This window comes from Rhizopus microsporus (genome assembly GCF_002708625.1).
Source record: "Rhizopus microsporus ATCC 52813 unplaced genomic scaffold scaffold_18, whole genome shotgun sequence".
In the NCBI taxonomy this organism is placed as follows: domain Eukaryota; kingdom Fungi; phylum Mucoromycota; class Mucoromycetes; order Mucorales; family Rhizopodaceae; genus Rhizopus; species Rhizopus microsporus.
The window spans coordinates 324,272-343,988 of record NW_019671933.1 but is presented as its reverse complement, the minus strand read 5'-3'; the positions used below and the strand labels follow the sequence as shown (position 1 = coordinate 343,988).

Below are 19,717 nucleotides of genomic sequence, written 5' to 3'. Positions count from 1 at the left end.
ACGCGTGTACATGATATAAAAATGAAATTACGTCACAAAGGTCGGGGGTGGATGAAGAAAGGGGCGTACAGAGTATTGGTTGATGTCTAATAACTTTTAAACAATTTGACTTCACACTGGTTGCATGAATAGTATTATGTCATATAAATAAATCAGCCAATCAAATGTTAGATTTTCTATTCTAGAAAAAAAAATTGATAGAACATTTTCGAAAAAATAATACCAGAAAAATTTTTTGTTTATTTACACGGAAAAAGTTATTGTAGCAGGGCATACATTTCATACATTCACACACACTCTCTCTCTTTTTTTTTGGTGGATCAATAGTAAAGCATAATAAATAAAGTAAAAAAAGGGAAGGGAAAGGGGGGAAGAAAAAGAAAGAATGATTAAGCCATAGGATGATGCGTAGATGAAAAATAATCAAGTCTATTGTCTGACTTATTAATGACTGTGTTGAGGAAAGGAGTTAAACCAGTGGATGGTGTATTGTAATATGGCATAAATTGACTACTGGTTGATTCTCTTCTTGAAGTGATCTGTGCTGATGATCGTCGAAGATAAGCTTGCACTGATTCACAATCACAATTACCGTGCGTCAAGAGTAAATTACGTAAATACATGCTTTCTTCTTTTAATTGAGTTACTAAGTTTCGAAGTTCTTCATTGCGGGCTGTGGATATTTCTGCTTTTTGTTCGAGCTCTTGCATCCATGTTTTTTTCTTTTGACGGCATTTATAAGCTATATCATAGGATCAGTTTCCCTTTCAGTAAATAGATCATTTGTGTGAACTTACCAGCTACTCGGTTACGTTCCAAGAACTTTTTACGTTTGTCTTCGGCATCTTCTCCTTCAAAGACAATACGCCTCTTTCGGCCACCTGTTGATTTAGGCTTATATTCTTCATCATCGTCGGCTTCTCTTCTTTTTCTCTTTGTACTCGAGTTACGTCGTACAATATCTTGCTGAATCGAATCATCTACACTATTTCTTGGGCTAATGGACAATGAAACAGATGAATTGGTAGGACTTTGGCTTAATGACATGGGTGGTGTAGGAGGTGATAAAATAGATTCTTGTTTTGGACTAGTGCCAGGAGATGTCGTGGATGCTGTAGATGCTGTAGATGTTGTGGATGTTGTGGATGTAGATATGTTTGACCATTTGTGTTCTTTTGTTAAAATGCCAGGTGATCTTGTCATATTGCAATCAAATGGGTTGATTTCATGAATAAAATTAGGTGTCAAATTCCATTCACCACTTTCAATCAAGAAGCGTGTAGGTGTAGCAAGTGGTCCAACAGTGTTTTCTATTTTCCTCATGTCAATCATTTATACCCCCAATGAGATTTTATGTCTTTACCTTCAGTCATCATTTTTATTGTCGGTTGTAATTTGTTAAAAAGACAAGGAAAAAGAAAAGGGAAAAAAAGAAGTAACAAAAAAAGGAGAGAAAAAGAATTAGCTTTTTTATACTCTGATAGAATAAAACAAAATTCAAACCACGCGAGAAAAAAAAAAGAAGTTTAGAAAGGGCCAATGCGAATATGATGTCATATGTACTTACCGGAATTAGAATCTGCTTTTTGTTGAGTGATATCACATTTTCTTAACCAGCTTTTTGCAGCCTAAGCCTAATTCTGGAACCTGTCAATTAGTGGCGAAAAAAAAAAAAAAAAAGAAAAAAAGAAAAATCTATTGGGTTTTCTCCTTAAAATATACAAACATAAAGCACAAGTTTACGCCACTCCTTTCCGAAAAAAATGATGCACTTTCCAAACAGAATTATAAAAAATGACGCTAATTAGGTCTCATCGTCATGGAGCCAGCGATTGGGTAGCAAATGCCATATAAGGTAAGTAGTAACACATCATGTTTAGATCGAAGATTTATTAGTTTAACCCCATTTATCATTTCTTTTTCTTTTCCCGTTCGAGTTGCTTCTTTTCTGATTGTTCTCCTTCTAAAATGTGCATAACACTATTTATCATCTTGTTGTATTCTTCATCCTTTGCTTTACGTTCCTTGACTTTTTCTCTAGCAATGAATTGGTTGTCCTTACGTAATTCTCTCATGGCTCCCTTCTTTTCCTTCTTCACTTGTGATTCCAATTTGCGGAGTTGAGATCGAGCCTGATCTGGATCGTAATGGCGATCCATCGAATAAGCTTTTTCAAACTTGGGAAGATGTTGTGCGATCGGTATCGGTCGGTGTTGTTGCATTCTGAGAGGTGTCTTTGTTCTTTTCTCTATACAGAATTTAATCTGTCGCTCCAGGCGGCCTTTTAATGTATCAAGCAAATTCTAGACTTTGTGTTAGTGTATCTTTACCATGTTTTGCTTCTAATCTACCTTAATGTCTTTATGCCATTCTAGCGAGCTCAAACGTTCTATCACATCTAATGTGCCCTCAAATACCTCCTTGAATGCAGCAGTGGATGCATATAATTGTAAATATTTCTCTAACTGGCGTAATGTTGCTTGAATGAGTGAAAGTCGATAATGGTCGTCACTCTCTGTTTCTGTACTCAATTCATCTAGTGTAACATTTGGAATATGTTCGATATCGTTGCCTTTTATATTCTTGATAGGCATCTGACCTAGTTTATCTAATGGGAAGAGACCAGGGAAATCTGAGGCAAAGGTATCTTTGGGTGCTAGCATTACTAAATTCTTGGATAAAAAGTTCAAGGCTTCGGGTACATATCGCTTAGATACTTTTTGATACTATGTTTGTTCCATTAGCGCACGCTTCTTCTCTCGTAGTTACACACTTACCTCATAGAGTACCTGTGTAAGGAACAGACCTCGTCCCACATCAACTTCCGTTTGAACCTTGCACTGTGCAAGCGCGTGACACATAAACAATGTTGCCGGTGTGCCAATCGGATGCTGCAAGTCAGATGTAGAAAATATTTGGCCAATTGTCCTCAGGTAAATCAAATCTTCGACATCGGGCCAGGATGAGCCGTTATCAAATTTGATTTTTTTACCCATTTCAGCTTGCATCTTTCGTAATTTGTCTGTAAACAGATCGGCTGCTGCTTCAGGCGCTTGTTGTGATAATTCAAAGATATGAACACTAAGCTTCTCTAGCACTTCCCTCGGTAATGGGCTAACGGTTGATGCAAGATACGCCACATGATCGACCAAGACACCCAAAAAGGCCGACAGTTTCTGTTTATTCTCGGGATGAAGTTTGACGTGATAGAGAACTCGAATACGCTGGGTTACTACAAGTACATCCTGTACATCAAGTCCTTCAAGTATCGACAAGAAAGAATCATGACTTTCTGGGCATTCAAATGTATATGGAATTTCACGTTTTTCATTTGCGGTTGACTGTTTGTTACTCTGAACCGAGGGTTTCTTTTTGATAGTGCCGGTTTGTCCGAATTCATTCATGTCATCACCGTCATCGTCACCAAAGTCAGGAGCTTCGTCATCACTACCTTCAATGTCTTCATTATCAGTCTCTTCTTCTTCTTCTTCTTCTTCTTCTTCTTCTTCATCCTCATCTTCACTCTCTTCATCTTCTTCGTCTTCTTCATCTTCATCTTCATCCATTTCACCATTTTGAATGCCTTCAAGTGTCAGACCTTTACCAAGTCGATCAACTTCATCTTCTAATTCTTCCAAGTAATCATCTTCGAGGTCATCGCCCTGAGGAGCATTTTTTCTCTTCTTGCGGCCCTTCTTATCAACCTCTTCTTCATCTTCAGAGTCAAGTCCTTCCATACGCCTCTTTCTAGCTCTTTCTGCCTTTTCCAACTTTTCTTTTTCCTCCAAGGCAATTTCTTCCTCTGTCTTGGTACGGTCTGTAGCCATTGCACGTCGATCGGTTGCCAATTCCAAGAGGGCCGTGTCATAATCGGAGTAATCTTCCAAGTCCTTATCATTGTTCTCTCCCTCAACCTTCTTGAACAAAGAGGTCTGAGAAGGTAAGGGCTTTCGAGCAGGTTTAGTCTCTAAAAGGCCACGAATATCTTTCAGTTCATCATCCAAGGTCTCACGCAGCTCTTCATCCTCTGCCTTGGCTGCTTGACGCTCAGCCTTGTACATTTTACTCTTGGCAATAATTTCCTTCATGACTTCATGCTTTGACTTGTGTTTATGTTCTGGTTCTTCTTCTTCATCACCAAATCCACCAAAGTGCAATTTGGATACCACATTCTTGTCCATCTGTCCGCTCTCATCCTCGTCACTGAGACCAAGACCAGCATCATCAAAGTCGTCCATGGTTGAAAGTGATTGGCCGTAGTGAGTAAGTGAAATATCTTCATCATCTTCCAAATTGAACATGGAGCTACGTGCTGTCTTTTGCTTTTCTCTTGTAAATCTCTCCAGCATCTTTTCTTCGGGCGTCAAGTGTGGATTGCTTTCACCAAAACGTTTATCGATAATACCACCATGACGATTCTTATTTTTCATTTCCAACAACAATGTTTTCTTTCGCTATTTCCCCCTCTTTTGATTAGTATATCATGCTTCCTTAGTTTTTATGTATCCTTACGTTTTCTTCACCAATCTGTTTGCTAAGAGCAGGCTTGCCTTGAGTACCCTTGAGCTTTCTACCCAAGATCTCAAACTTTTGACGTTGGACTTTGTTTTCAAAAGGGTTGAATTCGCCTCTGATATGAGCCAGCTTCTTGTCAACATCGATCTTGTCTGTTACTGGCTTTCCCTTTTTGCGATCCTTTTTTGATCGATTTGATTTGGATTGTGGTCCAACTACACCAGCGGCTACAAGTGATTTTTTGAGTCGTTTCAAAGCAGATCCACCACTGCCTTCTTTTGATTTGCTGGATACCATCTATATACTTTTTGGTCAATGGAGAAGAAAAGCAAGAAAAAAATTTGAAAAGTGACTTGCTTTATCTTATGCAGCCTTACAGCTGAAATTGAAAAGCGCAATTACAAAGCTTGTTGCTTCATATGAGAGTATTATTTAAAGGTCCTAGGCTTGAACTTTAATGCCATTCGACACTGCTGCTGGCAGTGTATATTTGATGACCAAGAATGGTCACTTCAGACAGCATTAGCTTTGTTTTACATAGCAGACGTAGTTTTCATTTCTGTCAGCACACCCCTCCGCTCACTGGATCGTCCAATCATTGCCCATGTTTGCTTTTTAATTATCACTAATAGAGGCTAGAAGTAATGTGAGCTATCTTTTAATCGAGAAAAACGTTGACTTTAGGATAGAACTGACTGAACTTTGCGGTCTAATAGGTAATATACCTGAAGGTTTTGATAGTCACAGCTTTATCTTATAGAAAGGCTCGAAGAATGGTATTTCCATATGTTCCTCTCCGTGCTTGCGATAGCTATTGAGATTCAAAAAGAACAAAGAAAGTTGATCTATATAGTCAAGGTATTGTTAATACGCTTTCCTTTGAATGCTATCTGATATGTTTTATATTTTTCTCTGTAGTAAACGACGATGTTACAGACACTTCAAGGCGACCTAATGTGTTCAGCTTTATAAATTCTGTGAGATGTTTATACTTGAAATTGACCAGAAGAAAGAGACTTGAGTCAACGAGGCCGAACAATAGTTCAAAGGTTAATGGCTATTGTATAGGTTGGTAACCAATCGGATTCAGGTACAGTTCTTTACAATTCATTTCTAAAGGTTTAGCCGGCTTGGCGTAGTACTTTAAGTATGTCAAAACATGACAGCTTGGAACCTGTAAGCAAGAGACAACGACGGGCACTCCTCACTCCTGGTGCACGCAAGATAATCGACGTTTCCCAACGTCGCACCAAGCCCCACTACGGTTATCGCCAGCAAGCCTACAAATTGAAGTGTAACCTCTAGGACTATGATCCTTTCGATTCCTCACCTATGCAGCTAGCCAAATATCTTGCCGACCAACACACCGTTCGCAAATTGAAGTCTCTACACTCCACACGTATGCCTCTGCAGTCCTCTCTATGTTCTCCGCAGACGATCGAAACGACATTCGCACTTCCACGATTTACCTGGAGTTTATGAAAGCCCTCCGTTCTCAAACCATCCAGCCCACGAAACACTGGACGTACAACATTTCACCAGCAATCGAGTCTCTTCTCACTCTGGGCCCAAATATCACCATCACTGAGGAACAATTAACCGTCAAGACCTGCTGGCTCTTAGCCATGGCAGGCTTCCTTCGCCATTCCGACCTGAGCTTGCCGACTTATATGCCACCAGTATTTCGTCCGACAGCGTGTTTTCCCTCATCATCATCGCCCCCAAGGAGAAGCGACGCAGCCAACGCATCGTCAAGACTATTACTACTCACCCACACTACAACCTCCTCCTGTATCCTGTGACAGCTTTTGAAGCCTGCAAATCCCGCATCGCCTACTCTACTCGTATTACGGAACATCCGATCTTTCCTAATCAACAACTACATCGATTCTTTCGCTTCATACAAGGCTACAGAATTTCCATTGGCGCCGAGCGCATCTCTCACCGCATCAAACAGATTATGGTCAGAGTGGCAAAACCGGCTCAAGCCCCTGTACTGAAGGCTCGTGGACTCGCTGCCACTCTTGCAGCACAAGCAGGTGTCTCAGTGGACAACATAGTTGCTCATGGCTTCTGGCCTTCCTGCGATATTTTTGAGCACTACTATTGCCTGTCCTCCGCGACTTCTACAAAATTTAGTGTATCTTCTCTGGATCAACAACCAAGATTACGGCTTACCAAGTGTAATGTTATGTAAACACGAGTGTATGAAGCGTTGAACACATTGCACGAGTAAGTGATCTTGGCTGTTCCCGCGTTCCTCGCCCCTTTCTTGTTACTGCTTTGTCTCTCGGGTCACTCAAGAAGATGAAAACCAACATTTTTTTATTCAGTTGTTTTATTGTAGTACAAATTCGAAAAATAGGGAAAAGATTGATAATAACCAAGATCACGTCTTACTCATGTTATGACTATTGTGGTTATGGCTTAAGAACGAATGATGAAATGGTGAATTGCTGTTATAATAAAAAAACAATTATTCCTTTTTATTTCTTTCACCTTTTTTTCACTTTTCCTTTTTAAAATGCGCCTTATTATATATCCTGAAACGGAACAACTAGTTTAAGGACGCTTACAGGTAAAGAATATCACTTTGGTCATTTAGCATATCTGAAAACTAATTTTCTTTTGTATCTGAATTTCCATTTTTATTTTGTCCAATAAAGATAAGCAAATATCTAAAAATTAATTTTGATTCGTAAAATACGAATACTGTAATGCACAGCTAGTGCTTACCGCCCTCTCTTGGCAACAATGCAAACTCGATGATTCTGCCAGCTCTCAGTATCAACCAAACCGTTACCTGCGGTAACCTCAACAATAGGTTCAACTCTTACATAGAAGGTCGCCTTATAAGCTCTTGAGACAGTACAGTCTACCGCTGAATAATGAAGATCAATATCACCACATGGAGCCGACGTCTATCTTATGGTCAAACCCACATCTCTAGCACATCAGGTAAGTAGTATAATCGATTACACTTAAGCGGCACTGAGCTTAGTTATCAATCCATAACCATATACGATGGCGTGCCATTAAACTCAAATCGCAAGCTGATCTCTCTTTCTCGTATCAGTCAAGTTCTTTGCCATAACACCACATATGGATCATCTTGTGACAGTCAATCTCACTCCCATTTTTCTGTCTATTACAGAACCTATTTGATTAATTTCTCATAAAGCTTTACTCTTTAATACGGTATCCTGGTATTTCACTATATGTCTTTTCGATGTGCTTTGTCCCGCTTACTGCTTCATACCTAAATACAGCTGCCATTCGAAAGTCTCTCTGGATTTAGTTTTATAAAATACGTGACTTAAACTGTATATGGGTACAATTCAGTATAGCAGTAGTATTTCTAAATATTTACAAGAAAAATCCACATACGAGTAAAAAGGAAATAAGCCGTTCAATACGGCGGCGTCTTGAATGGTTACTAGCTAATTGTATCTAACTATGCCTGCGATACCCTGCTCTCTAGACAGCATACTATCCGTTGCCTGAATATGTGTAGAGGCCTCCGCGCAATCGGAAACAATATCTCTGATTCATTGTTCTTTTTCGATGTGCTTTCAACACGCTACTTTATCTCCCTCCAGTAATATTCACCATCCTCTATGAACTAGATCAGCTGCACCATTGGGGCTGTGATACCTCAAAAGAGCCCCATATGGACCAATATTTCTTGAATGGTTTAATTAATTTCAGTGATTTTATATGATTCTCCAACCCATCACTTTGCTTTTACCTTTCCCGTAAGGTGGTTTAAGCGGATTGATCTGATCCGGGCGGACATTTATTATGTTATTTTTTTTTTTTTGCACCCATTTGGACCGTTAATTAAAGATTTATGGTTAAAAAACAAATAATCAATATAATGAAATGATCTGATAACAAAAGACAAAAAAGTGAAATAAAAGAGTAAGGATATCCCCCCTAAAAAACGTAACTGATAACGGAACTTGATCTTGTTGTGCGCTAAATCCTGATCTGATATTTCTTCCATTTTTAGTCCGATCAAGAACATTCCATAAGATATTCTACTTCCATGACACATTTTACCTATTTTCCATGATCCGTCAATGGTGAGGTTGCTTTGGAAGGTTCATATGGATTGCATATCGGAGTTGAAATAGATCCTTGTCATATAAAGTTATATATAGAAAAAAAGCAGTTTTAAAAGAAACAAATGAAAGATGATTCTAAATAAATTAACAAGCTCCCTTCCATGGCAACATTGTTGTTGAATTAGTTGCTAAGTTACATTCACTTACTTTTGTTTCTATAGGATATATGCGCGGTTGAGTTCATAAAAGTGGAGTCAAAAAATAATAAATTTTTTTTAATATGGGAATTTCTTTTTCTTTTTTCTTCTTTTTTTTTTATTATTTTTAAAAAAAAGAAGAAAAGGTTCTTATATTCATTCACGCGTGCGCGCTTTATATATACATATATACGATAAGATGCGTCAGCAAGGAGGGAAATCACAACAACAACTTGAATATTCGCCTGGAACTATTGTATTTGCTAAACTAAAGGGCTATCCCTGGTGGCCCGCAAGAGTAAATTAGAACAGCTCATCTTGACCATGACTAACTCTGTATCTATACTTGGTAGATTGAATCAGATCAGAATGTACCTGCCAAGGTGTTAAAACAAAAGTCAAAGGCAAAAGGTGCTTTATATACCGTGTTTTTCTATGGTTCAAGAGACTAGTAAGTATTTCAAATACCAAGAAAAACTGTGTGTGTGAGGGAAAAAAGAAAGAAAAGAAAGAAAAGAAAGAACGAGATAGACTAAAAATACAAAAAAGCGGATTCTTTGGACCAGATGCCATTAGACCTTTTCATCATGAAACTGTTGAGAATGACCTTAAAGCGAAGAAATTCAAGACAAAGGATTTGGAATTAGCAGTTCGTCAAGCACTTAACCCTTCACTACTAAAGGAAGCAGAGGAAAGTGATGAAGATGGAGAGGAGGAAGAAGAGGAAGAGGAAGACGAGGAGGAAGAGGAAGAACCAAAAGGTAAAAGGAAGGCACGGGAACCTCCAAAGAGAAAGACGAACAATAGTAGAGGTGTTACCAAAAAGACCACAGAAACACAGCCAAAGAGGAGAGGTCGCAAGGCGGTTGTTGGGGATGAAGATACGGAAGAAGCACCTCAAAAAAAGAGACGTAAATCGATGTCGGCTGAAAAAGAAGAATCACCTATTACCCAGGTGAACGATACAAGGGAGGAAATCAAAAAGACGCCAGAGTATAAAAAGGTTTATCATATTAGACACAAGTTACAACGTTTAGTATATAACAAAAAAGAGGTAATATCACACCAAGCTGAGAAAGGGGAAAAAAGTATTAAACCAAGGGTATTTGTTCTGGTTAGGGCGAGATTCCAAAAGATGATTATCCCAAGATTTTAGAGGTCATAAAAGAAATTGAAGAGGCACCGCTGACATATAACCTTTTAAGAGTAAGAGAGAGCGAGGGAGAGAGAGAACACAAGGAAAGGACATAAGGGCTGACATTCATTGTAGGATACCAAGATTGGCAAAGTTGTCAAGGCAGCCTGTGTCTATCCGTTTGAAGATGGTACTATCAAGGAGCGCTGTCAGCAATTAATGAAGACATGGAAGGCTACATTTCTCGATGCTGCAAATAACCAATCACCATCGTCATCATCACAAGCAGCAAGAGAAAAGACAGAGGATAATTTGGATGGTTGATTCAATAAAGGGGAAATCAAGAAGGAAAAATAACCAGAGGAAGAGTGTTTGCCATGGCTGGAAAGGTTTTTATTTTATTTTTAATACACTTAAAGAAGCCCATTATACTGTTTTTTTTTCTTATCCGTTTTTGTCTTGTTTACATTTTTATGGGTGGATCACAACAAGTACACACGCTCTGGATTCCCCCGACTGGCGCTATTTAAAAAACGGGCAGTTTAAGGCAAACACTTGATGCACCAGTTTTGTGAAATCACTTAAAGTATGATTGTGTTTATTATTTCCTTTTGTATGCTCGAAATATGCGCTTAGAGAGATCTGGTAAATTGATTACCGCTTGAACCCATCCTGCTAAAGTGATTGGTCTAGTCGAGGTCGCAGTCTTCAAATAGATCAAGAATAATGTATCTGTTGCTATAGGATGAATCTTGTTAAAGACGGATGCGACTGCTGATCAAAGTGTGTTTGGGGGCGTTGACTTGGAGTGTTGGGTTATTAACAAAAAATTGTTGACCTGTTCTGCATTGTATTCTATTGGGTTCATCAGTGATTGTTACTGTTGACAACATTCATTATCAGCAGTGATTCCTCTTAGGATATCTTTGATATCGTCTGGGAGATCTGTTTATTCATATGAGCGTTGAAGCAATGCAAATATAGAAAGAAATAAAGAAGAGTTATTTGTTTATTATTATTATAAATATGGAAAATAAAGCATGGCTCAGAGAGAGAGAAATAGAGAGAGCGTGTATCACGTTGGAGGTCAAAGTAGATTATTTTAGGCTTTATATCAAAAGCAAACTCAATCAAACCAAGTCTTGAAGAAACGTTGTCCCTCAAGAATTACTGAAGCATCAAATAAGGCTTCAATAAGCGGTTAGGAAGCTCTATTTCAGATAAAGAAGATTTGGTAACCTTTAATTCTTTTCAAATAACATTAGAAAGTTTTACGAATATTTCCAACTTTAGTGTGTGTGTGCAACCGTTGCCTATTTTAGCTGTACAGCTAAACAACCATGACTTAAACATCATCTTCCTTTCCTGCTATTTACTCCTTTTCTTTTATAAACCAAATGTATTTATTATATTTATTGTTCCTTGCTCAATTAATATCTACGGCGCCTACAGGTGACCTACCACAAAATCCACCTGGGACAGCTTATCTGCCAGATAAAGCCATTGTTTTAGGTAAGAGAGAGAGACAAAGAGAGATAGTTTAAATAAAATATCTTTGTTTATCCAAATTTAGATGATGGCTATTACTTGACTGTCCAAGGCATGTTGGGCGGTATTATCATCATCATCAGCGGTTTACTTCTCATTTTCCGAAGCTTGTGGGATCGAACACTAGCTGGAACACATACACAGAATTTGACAGGCTTTATCACACTTGGATTAGTTGCCTGGATCATGCTGGCTAATTTTGAACCACAACAATCGTATGGCACCAACAGGTTAACGATTTACTTTATTGTCCCACTTATCATTGGATTGATCGCGACTTGTTTCATGTTTATCACTGTGCAGCTTTATTTGATGCTGCTTGGTGGATTAGGAGGACTTGCGTTTGGCTTGTGGATATTAGGATGGAAAAATGATTTGAGTATCACTCCAGGCTATGGACGGGCGATCTTACTGACTATTCTCGTGATCGTGTTCATGATTCTGTCACTTTATCATCACTCCATGCATAAGCTAGGAGCAGCTTTGGCTGGTTCCTATATGCTTTTTATGGGTCTTGATGTTTACTTTCATACAGGATTTTTATACTGCTTTACGACAACGCTTGACGCTAATCACTGTAAATGCTCATAGAAAAAAGAAATTGTACATATGTCTGACTTACTTTTTATGTATATGCTAAAGCTCACAAATATCAGGTGTATCGAGAGGTGTATATTATGCAGTCATGTCTGATTATAGCATTTCTGGTATCCTACATCTGTCAGGGCCTTGGTATACGCCCCGGTGTAAGTTGTCAACGAAGAAAAAAAAAGCCTTCAGGCATCTAAGAGCTTGATAGATATTACATCAACATCGAGTGTGCATGAGTACATATACAAGTAATCCAGAATACAATATAAAAGGTTCTGCTCAGGGATTCTTTGTCCCCACGAGATTCGTGCCTCAAGTTAATTGGCGATTCTGGGCTCCAAGGCCACCCGTTGCTCAAGCCATCCCTGTGGCTGCGCCAGCACCAGCACCAGCACCGGCTCCTGCTCCACCAGCTTAAAAATGTATATTATATAATAAAAAAACTATTGAATCTATTGGTATCTATCAACTCTAAACACAAACAAGGAGGCCAAGTGTAGGAAAAAAGTATCCTTGTTATTTATTCTTTGGAAAATAACAACTCTATTGAAAAGTCACTATCAAACTCCTTGTGCTCTTCGTCTCGAAACGCGACATCAATTTCTGATTTTTTCAAAAAGACACAGTTATTGTTCATTATATGAACAAATGTAGCGTTGAGCCAAAAGCTAAATAAGATTTTCCCTTTTCCCTAAGAGTCCAAGTATGAAAAAAAAAGCCAATGAACATGTAATAGACATTGTTTACCTTTATAAACACGAATTTAATATCACCTGAAATATGTTGCATTTCATCTAGTCCAATCTCTATCTTTTCTTTTTCAACTTTGATGTTTATCTATTTGGAGGGGATGCATGGGTGAGCGAATATAGCGAATGGCATACGTGTGATCGTATATACTCACCATAGACGACAATTGCTCACGGTATATACAGATATCATTATCATATAACTGCATTATAAATCCTTTTGAAACGCATGAAGGAATGGTATAAATAACTATGCTCTTCAGATTTAAAGAGATAGCTTGATTTTGATTATATAATTGCTGATGGTTGAGCATAAAGTAATAATAACCCACATATCGTCTTTGACTAGGAATAGTAACTCCCTGCAAAAAAAAAAAAAAACAAGATGAGCTCATCTTTATCTTCTTTTTTTCTTTCTTTCTTACTCTCATATCCAATGTTCTTCTTTCTGCATATAGTTGCATAGCTTCTTCTGCATCTTTTGCTTGGCCTAGATGCATCAACAAGGCTGAAATGACAGTCCCTGTTCTTCCTTTGCCTGCTTTACAATGAATGACAACCACATTTTCTGCTTTTTTGGATAACCAATCTGACGCGTCTTTACAAAAATCGACAAGTACGCCAAAAGGAGGCGCTTGGTGATCGAGAAAGGGATAATTAGCGGCTATTAGTGGTCAGCTACCTACACTCGCGTGTGTACATGTCTTTGGGTTACCATGTTCAAACTTTGATAGGTCATAGAGTTTTTCTGAACGGCTATTTGAAGGGAGAAAAAAAGAAGTGTATTAATACAAGCAGTATGCAAAGACATATATTCTCGCTCTTTACAGATTGTAGACTTTGTAATGTCCCACATGCTGGTCGTCTAGGAACCTTTATTTTTATTTGTGAGTTATTCTCCATGCTTTTTTCCCTCCTCTCTCTCTTTACTTTTTAACTTCAATATAAGAGTTTCTATAGTAGCCTTCAATTCCTTCTCCAGGATAAGACATTGCAATGACACGATCAGTAATGTCTAATGTCAAAGTGAATATTTTCTACTGCTTCATAGCTGATTTAACTCACAGCTTAAGTCAAGGTCTATATCACCCTTCACATATCTTCTTCTGTTTTCAGAAAAGCATCTCCTTATTAAACTATTCATGTAAATGCATAAAAAAGGACAGTCATAATGTTTAGTTGCATATTCTTATAGTCGTGATACACACACACACACACAACAATAACAAATATCAACATTTATAAAGTATCTCATTGCTTTATTAAACAAACGTATGTAGGTCTACTCCTAATGGTTATCAAGTCCTTTCTTTTCATCTCACTCTCTTTTTTACAAGGAAAGTCCAGCTGGTTGTGTTTCAGGTAAAGTATTATTCAAACTAAGTTCTTCTATCAAGGTGACCGCTTCGTCTCCTAATGCACTTTTTCTCTTGTTCATATCTTCAGCCTATACATAAAAGGTTAGAGACACAGATTTCGGTGATTTCTTTATTTGTTACTTGCCTCCATTTCCATCCATTCGTGTTCCTAAGTAAAAGGGAATAAACTTAGTTTTAAACAGGTGACTATTATTCAATCACTTACAAGTGCCTGTCTACAGGTAGCTCTGTCATTAGGATTGATTGTAAGCAAATCATCTATTAGCTCTTTTGCTGTTTGACAATAAAAGAATGTTAAAAAGTGTTATTGTATATCTTGATGCGTGTTTTTACCTTCTGGTGCAATATTATCCCAGGCAGGTGAAGGGTAAGAGTACATTGCCTGCTTTATTTGCTGCTTCATAGGAGGCGCACCAGGAGTATCTGAAAAATATGTTGGTTATACATAACTTTTTTTCCTCTTTTTTTTCTAAATTTTACCATGAAAGGGTGGGAATCCACAAAGACAAATGTACAGCATTACGCCAAGACTCCACAGGTCACACTGAACACCGTAGGATCGAGTAGCAGACGGCTCGAGAATTTCGGGTGCAACTATAAAATCATAAGTTTCAAGAACATAATTCTATGTCGTAACTATATACCATAATTTGGCGTTCCACATTGACTATCGAGCGTTTCGCCTTTGGATAACATCTTGGCAAGGCCAAAGTCTGTAATTTTCACATGCAACTTGGCCTTATTGACGAGCAAGACTGATAGAAAAGAAGAGATTAGCTTACCAAAGATGATAGAGGGATGGTATGGCTTACTATTTTCTGGTTTCAAGTCTCGATGAGCAATGTTGTTATTGTGAAGCCACTATGAGCTGGTTAGAAAGCTATGGTTCTTAAAAAAAACATGTATACAAACCTCAGTTGCGTAGAACAGCTGCCAAAAAATAAAGCGGGACTCCCTCTCTGTCAAACGTCCGCGTTGAACTACAAAGTTAAATAGCTCGCCATCTCTAACACTATAATAAATTGAGTTAAGTATAAAACGCTATAATAGAAAGTAAACTTACTATTCAAGCACCAAATAAATATTCTTTTCTTCATTATAAATCTTGTCAATGGCAACAACACAAGGCTATATAATATGAATGTATATCTTAATAAATTATTATATCAAATGCATATGTATTTATACTTTACATGTCGCTGCATTGACATCATCACGACTGTCTCATCTACGATAGATTTTAATAGTTTGGACCGAAGAGCAAATCTTGACTTGTCAATCACTTTGATTGCAACGACTTGCCGTGTCTTTCTATCTTCAGCGCGATATACAGATGCGAAGTTTCCTCTTCCCAGAAGCTCTTTCATTTCATATTCATCTTGACATACCTATCAAAGGTCATTTTAGATTCTTTTTCTTATTCCTTCATGCTTTCTTTACATTGGCAACATAGAATTTTGGGAATATAATACGATAGACTATAAAACATATTAGGTTTATGTTTGTTTATGCTATAGATAAAATGATTACATGAATGCCGAACATCAAAGTCAGAATACTTGTCACTTCTATATAATTGAATAATATCGCCTGATCGTAAAAGACGTCTTTGATTTGTGCCAACCAATTCCTTATTGACATAGGTTCCATTGGAACTACGATAAGATCAGATCAGTTCAAATCACATATCTTTGTTTCTTATTTACCTTAGATCCTGAAGGAATATTCTGATTCCTTTGGCTTTTGCATTTGCCCCTGTTTCCTATTCATAAAATTATTTTTACTACGCAGGAATGAGCGGGATTTGTATTAATTACCATGTAAATTAAACAATGGTTTTTGCTAATCAGTGTCTGTGAAAATCTATTGGCATGAGAGATATCAGTGACACATTTTAATAGCAACAACAAAAAGAAACATACACAATATCACAATCTGCTCTTCTTCCTAATAAATAGCCTTTTCTTTCTGTTTCGGATGACTTTTTTACTAGGTATTTGTTTTCATAATTTGGTGATAGGGCCTGAAGATAAGCCCAAGCAGTAGGATGCTTTTCCCAATCAGGTGGAGTTGGTACAAAGGGCGGTAGTACGTCTGCTGGCTGACTTGTGTCAGATTTAGATGAAGGTTTATTTGACTGTGGAGCTGATTCTGAAGATTCGTATAGTCTTGAGGTTTTACGTGATAGAGGCGCATGTTGTTCTTCATCGTCTCTGGCCGGTCTTTTGAGATTGACACTATGTTGACTATCAAGTGAATAATAAATGGTGCCATCAGACGATTCGTTGATCGCGCTGGACTCTTTTTTATTATCAATAAGTACAGTTTTTGCGTTGCTGTATGAATTCAAATAAGTAGGTAAACTCTTCATTTCACTCATGTTGACACTGAAATAAAGAAAGAATAAAAAAAAGATAATGAAAAAAAGGGAAAGTAGTCAAAATTTTGTGTGTGCCGTTTTTTGACACCAAACCAACAGGCGATCGTGTAACCAATCATGGACTGTAGATATAAACATTTCTCATCTATTACTCGCTTTAGGGAATGTAGACTGTTTGATTTAAGGTAAAAAATGGATAAATGAGTTGTATAAACAATACATGCAGATACGGCTCATTTACGTATAAACAAAATATGAGTGAATATAACCAAATTAAGGCTATTCAATACGTGTTTACTGTGTCTTAATTGGATAGCATAAAGGATGTACAAGAAGATCAACTATTGATAATCAGGTATATATGGCATGGTAATATTTTTTGTAATCGTATGCGTACTTTTAAATTCCTCTTTACACTCAAATCTGCATCTATATATTGATAAAGGCCATAACATGACCAATGAATTCAATCATATTCATAAAAGAGTCTCATTGTATAAAAGAAGATACAAGTAACATCCATAAACTAAGAAATAAAGATTACCTAATCCATTGTTGTAGTTGGTAATTCAAAAGCGATTTGTGAAAAACTAATGGGCGATAACAGAATGCATTAGAGTTCTATTGAAAACTAGTACATTATTCTTGTTAAACAAAGCTAATCTATTCAACCTTATGCTCTTTATGTGTCTTTACCTTCAAGAATCCATTTGTTAATTCACTATTCAGCTACAATTTCTATTAAACTTTATCCTTTTATGCAGCTTGGATCCCAGCGGTAGTTTTGGTTACACTTTGTAATTATTGCTATGTTGCTTTTATAAACAGGTTAGTTTTGGGTTAATTAACAACATCATTGTCCCTGTATTGCATCTGTTTTTACTGTTTATATTTCCAAACATTCATTCATTTGTTTAGCCTAAAAACTAATACTAAAAATTGGGTGTCTTTGATATACAAGATTATTCTTTTATTCTATAAATCAAGGGTATATTGATACTATTTTTTATTTCCAGACTTTGCTTTTCCTGCTGCCATAAGCTCATCAAAGCTATTCCAACCAAATGCATTACTCAATGCTTGATTTAAAATATTGGGATCAGCCATGCCCTTTGTACGGCCCATAGCTTGCCCTAAAAAGAAATGGAAAAGCTTGACATCACCATTTTTGACAGCATTTGCCTTGTCCGCATGCTTTTTGATCAACTCATTACAAATAGATTGAAGTGTGTCTTTATCAGTGATCCTGATCCAATTCTTTTCTTTTACAATCTCAAAAGGGTCTCTGTCATCCTTTATCATCAGCTTGATAACCTGCTTACCCGTCTTTCCTGTAATAAAGCATGAATATAATCCTTGTAGGACTGTGTGTACTCTCTTTTTACCTGTGATGGTACCATCTTGTATGAGATCAATCAATCTTCCAAAGTGTTTTATAGATATAGGATTGTCTTTAAAGGAAATGTTATTGGATGCCAAGACGCCAGATAACTCATTTAATGTCCAGTTGGCTACTATCTTTGGATTCCTTCCTTCGCAGACCTAAAAAAGAGAGTTCGTTATCTTGTTTAAAGCGCTTTTCTTTTTCTTTACTTTTTCAAAATAATCGACGCATTTATATTCGTGCAATAGTAAATCTGCACTTTGCTTATTCAAGCTGTATTGTCTTGTTATCCTTTCGAAGCATTGGTCAGGCAACTCAGGCAATTGATTGGCTAGATTATTAATATATTCCTACATGTATGTGTATATATTAGACTATATTACATCTAAAAGCAATGACATTACCTCTGAAAGAAGAAGTGGTGGAAGATCTGGTTCTGGCATGTATCTATAATCAGGTGCCTCTTCTTTACTTCTTAATCTGTACGTAATATCCTTATCTTCATCATATCTACGAGTTTCAACTGTTACTTTTCCTCCATTTTCTAAAACCTCAATCTGACGACGAATCTCAGCATCAATAGCCATAGAAAGGATACGAATGCGATTCAAATTCTTCAATTCGCATCTTGTACCAAGCTCTTGCTGACCTTTTCTTCTCACAGACACATTGACATCGCATCGCATCGATCCCTCCTCCAGACTGGCCTTTGACGAACCTACCCATTGTAATATATTTTGTAATTTCTTGACTAATAAACCAGCTTCAAAAGAAGATCTAGAGAATATCAGCCTCATTTACCTATTATTCATCTCCTTTCTTTTGTTGTTACCTCAAATCGGGCTTGGTCACAATTTCCATCAAAGCAGTACCTGCTCTGTTGAGATCTAACAATGTCTCTCCTGGTCGCATATCATGAAAACTTTTGCCTGTATCTTGTTCTAGTTGTATCTGATGAATGCCAACCTTTACTGGCTGCTCAGCTCCATCATTTTCTGTCAGTGTTATAAATCCACCTCGTGAGATAGGCTCTAGAAAATGATATACGTAATTGAGTCTACAGTCATTCATATATATGTATTTTTAACAACTAACCTCTTTGTTGTGTGATCTGATAGCCTTGTGGAAGATCAGGATAAAAGTAATGTTTACGGTCAAAGCTTGACTTTTTTTGAATTTGACCGTCCATGGCAAGAGCTGTTCTGATGGCAAGTTCAACTGCACGCTGATTTAATCTCTAAACACGATCAATAAGAGCAATAAAAACAAGTTTTCCCTCATTCTTACAGGTTGAACACCAGGGAAAGCAGCGTCAATAACTGATACATGCGTATTTACGTGATCATTATAAGAAGTGGAGGAATCTATGTATCGCGTGAGTTCGTGTGTACATTGTGTGTGTGTGTGTACCTGAGAATAGTTTTGTTTTTGTGTTGATCTGAGCGTGGACTTCGATTCCAATGACTGCTTCCCAACCTGATTTAATATTAGACAGGGTATGAAGGGTTTTAATGTTGCGCTGTATGGCTTTTGTAATCATTATTGTTTAATTTTGAAAAGACAGGGAAATGTATGTATATGCCCGGTTCGAACCCAGGATAGAGCTGATTCGCTGCTAAGGTAAGGTTAGCAAGTGTAGCTGTGAAACTGAGTGAAATTCAAATAAAGAAAGTTCCACATGAAAAATGCCTGCGATTGGGTTAAAACAAGGTTGAAATAGCGACAAAGAATAGAGATATCCTTTTGCTTATGAACTTTGCTTGTGTGGGAGA

General features: G+C 37.4%; 8 protein-coding genes across 8 annotated transcripts; 3 read left to right on the top strand and 5 right to left on the bottom strand.

Annotated features, from left to right (window-relative positions):
- Positions 1-106: 106 nt before the first annotated feature.
- RHIMIDRAFT_263630 (uncharacterized protein) lies at positions 107-1,425 on the bottom strand. The gene is made up of 3 exons (XM_023611685.1): positions 1,364-1,425; positions 798-1,310; positions 107-742 (listed from the first exon to the last, which is right to left on the bottom strand). The coding sequence occupies exons 1-3, from the start codon at positions 1,371-1,373 to the stop codon at positions 390-392; spliced, it is 876 nt and encodes a 291-aa protein (XP_023463054.1). The 5' UTR covers positions 1,374-1,425; the 3' UTR covers positions 107-389.
- Positions 1,426-1,826: 401 nt separating this feature from the next.
- RHIMIDRAFT_294525 (Nop14-like protein) lies at positions 1,827-4,827 on the bottom strand. The gene is made up of 4 exons (XM_023614091.1): positions 4,513-4,827; positions 2,778-4,454; positions 2,352-2,726; positions 1,827-2,303 (listed from the first exon to the last, which is right to left on the bottom strand). The coding sequence occupies exons 1-4, from the start codon at positions 4,810-4,812 to the stop codon at positions 1,911-1,913; spliced, it is 2,745 nt and encodes a 914-aa protein (XP_023463053.1). The 5' UTR covers positions 4,813-4,827; the 3' UTR covers positions 1,827-1,910.
- Positions 4,828-5,664: 837 nt separating this feature from the next.
- On the top strand, positions 5,665-6,917 carry RHIMIDRAFT_294524 (uncharacterized protein; the record flags this gene model as incomplete). Its single annotated transcript, XM_023614090.1, has 3 exons — positions 5,665-5,807; positions 5,858-6,194; positions 6,242-6,917. The coding sequence occupies 3 exons, from the start codon at positions 5,665-5,667 to the stop codon at positions 6,710-6,712; spliced, it is 951 nt and encodes a 316-aa protein (XP_023463052.1). The 3' UTR covers positions 6,713-6,917.
- Positions 6,918-8,978: 2,061 nt separating this feature from the next.
- Positions 8,979-10,238, top strand: RHIMIDRAFT_240847 (Tudor/PWWP/MBT; the record flags this gene model as incomplete). Its single annotated transcript, XM_023609463.1, has 5 exons — positions 8,979-9,077; positions 9,133-9,230; positions 9,329-9,833; positions 9,899-9,985; positions 10,050-10,238. The coding sequence occupies 5 exons, from the start codon at positions 8,979-8,981 to the stop codon at positions 10,236-10,238; spliced, it is 978 nt and encodes a 325-aa protein (XP_023463051.1).
- A 1,073-nt stretch (positions 10,239-11,311) lies between these two features.
- Positions 11,312-12,471, top strand: RHIMIDRAFT_240846 (uncharacterized protein; the record flags this gene model as incomplete). The annotated part of the gene is made up of 4 exons (XM_023609462.1): positions 11,312-11,426; positions 11,488-12,039; positions 12,105-12,208; positions 12,262-12,471. The coding sequence occupies 4 exons, from the start codon at positions 11,312-11,314 to the stop codon at positions 12,469-12,471; spliced, it is 981 nt and encodes a 326-aa protein (XP_023463050.1).
- A 51-nt stretch (positions 12,472-12,522) lies between these two features.
- On the bottom strand, positions 12,523-13,944 carry RHIMIDRAFT_50923 (phosphatases II). The gene is made up of 8 exons (XM_023615343.1): positions 13,868-13,944; positions 13,733-13,817; positions 13,631-13,675; positions 13,518-13,558; positions 13,228-13,466; positions 12,958-13,164; positions 12,801-12,890; positions 12,523-12,744 (listed from the first exon to the last, which is right to left on the bottom strand). Exons 2-8 carry the CDS (start codon positions 13,792-13,794, stop codon positions 12,574-12,576), a joined length of 855 nt encoding a protein of 284 aa, XP_023463049.1. The 5' UTR covers positions 13,795-13,817; positions 13,868-13,944; the 3' UTR covers positions 12,523-12,573.
- On the bottom strand, positions 13,927-16,595 carry RHIMIDRAFT_263595 (Pkinase-domain-containing protein). Its single transcript, XM_023611684.1, has 15 exons — positions 16,104-16,595; positions 15,999-16,044; positions 15,888-15,943; positions 15,712-15,836; positions 15,622-15,659; positions 15,375-15,569; positions 15,245-15,309; positions 15,094-15,193; positions 14,994-15,042; positions 14,826-14,936; positions 14,662-14,775; positions 14,515-14,604; positions 14,387-14,454; positions 14,306-14,329; positions 13,927-14,249 (listed from the first exon to the last, which is right to left on the bottom strand). The coding sequence occupies exons 1-15, from the start codon at positions 16,559-16,561 to the stop codon at positions 14,133-14,135; spliced, it is 1,656 nt and encodes a 551-aa protein (XP_023463048.1). The 5' UTR covers positions 16,562-16,595; the 3' UTR covers positions 13,927-14,132.
- Positions 16,596-17,327: 732 nt separating this feature from the next.
- RHIMIDRAFT_263587 (B subunit of glutamyl-tRNA amidotransferase) lies at positions 17,328-19,714 on the bottom strand. Its single transcript, XM_023611683.1, has 9 exons — positions 19,356-19,714; positions 19,233-19,309; positions 19,041-19,182; positions 18,778-18,976; positions 18,350-18,722; positions 18,155-18,295; positions 17,947-18,103; positions 17,480-17,892; positions 17,328-17,389 (listed from the first exon to the last, which is right to left on the bottom strand). Exons 1-8 carry the CDS (start codon positions 19,483-19,485, stop codon positions 17,561-17,563), a joined length of 1,551 nt encoding a protein of 516 aa, XP_023463047.1. The 5' UTR covers positions 19,486-19,714; the 3' UTR covers positions 17,328-17,389; positions 17,480-17,560.
- Between the last annotated feature and the right edge of the window lie 3 nt (positions 19,715-19,717).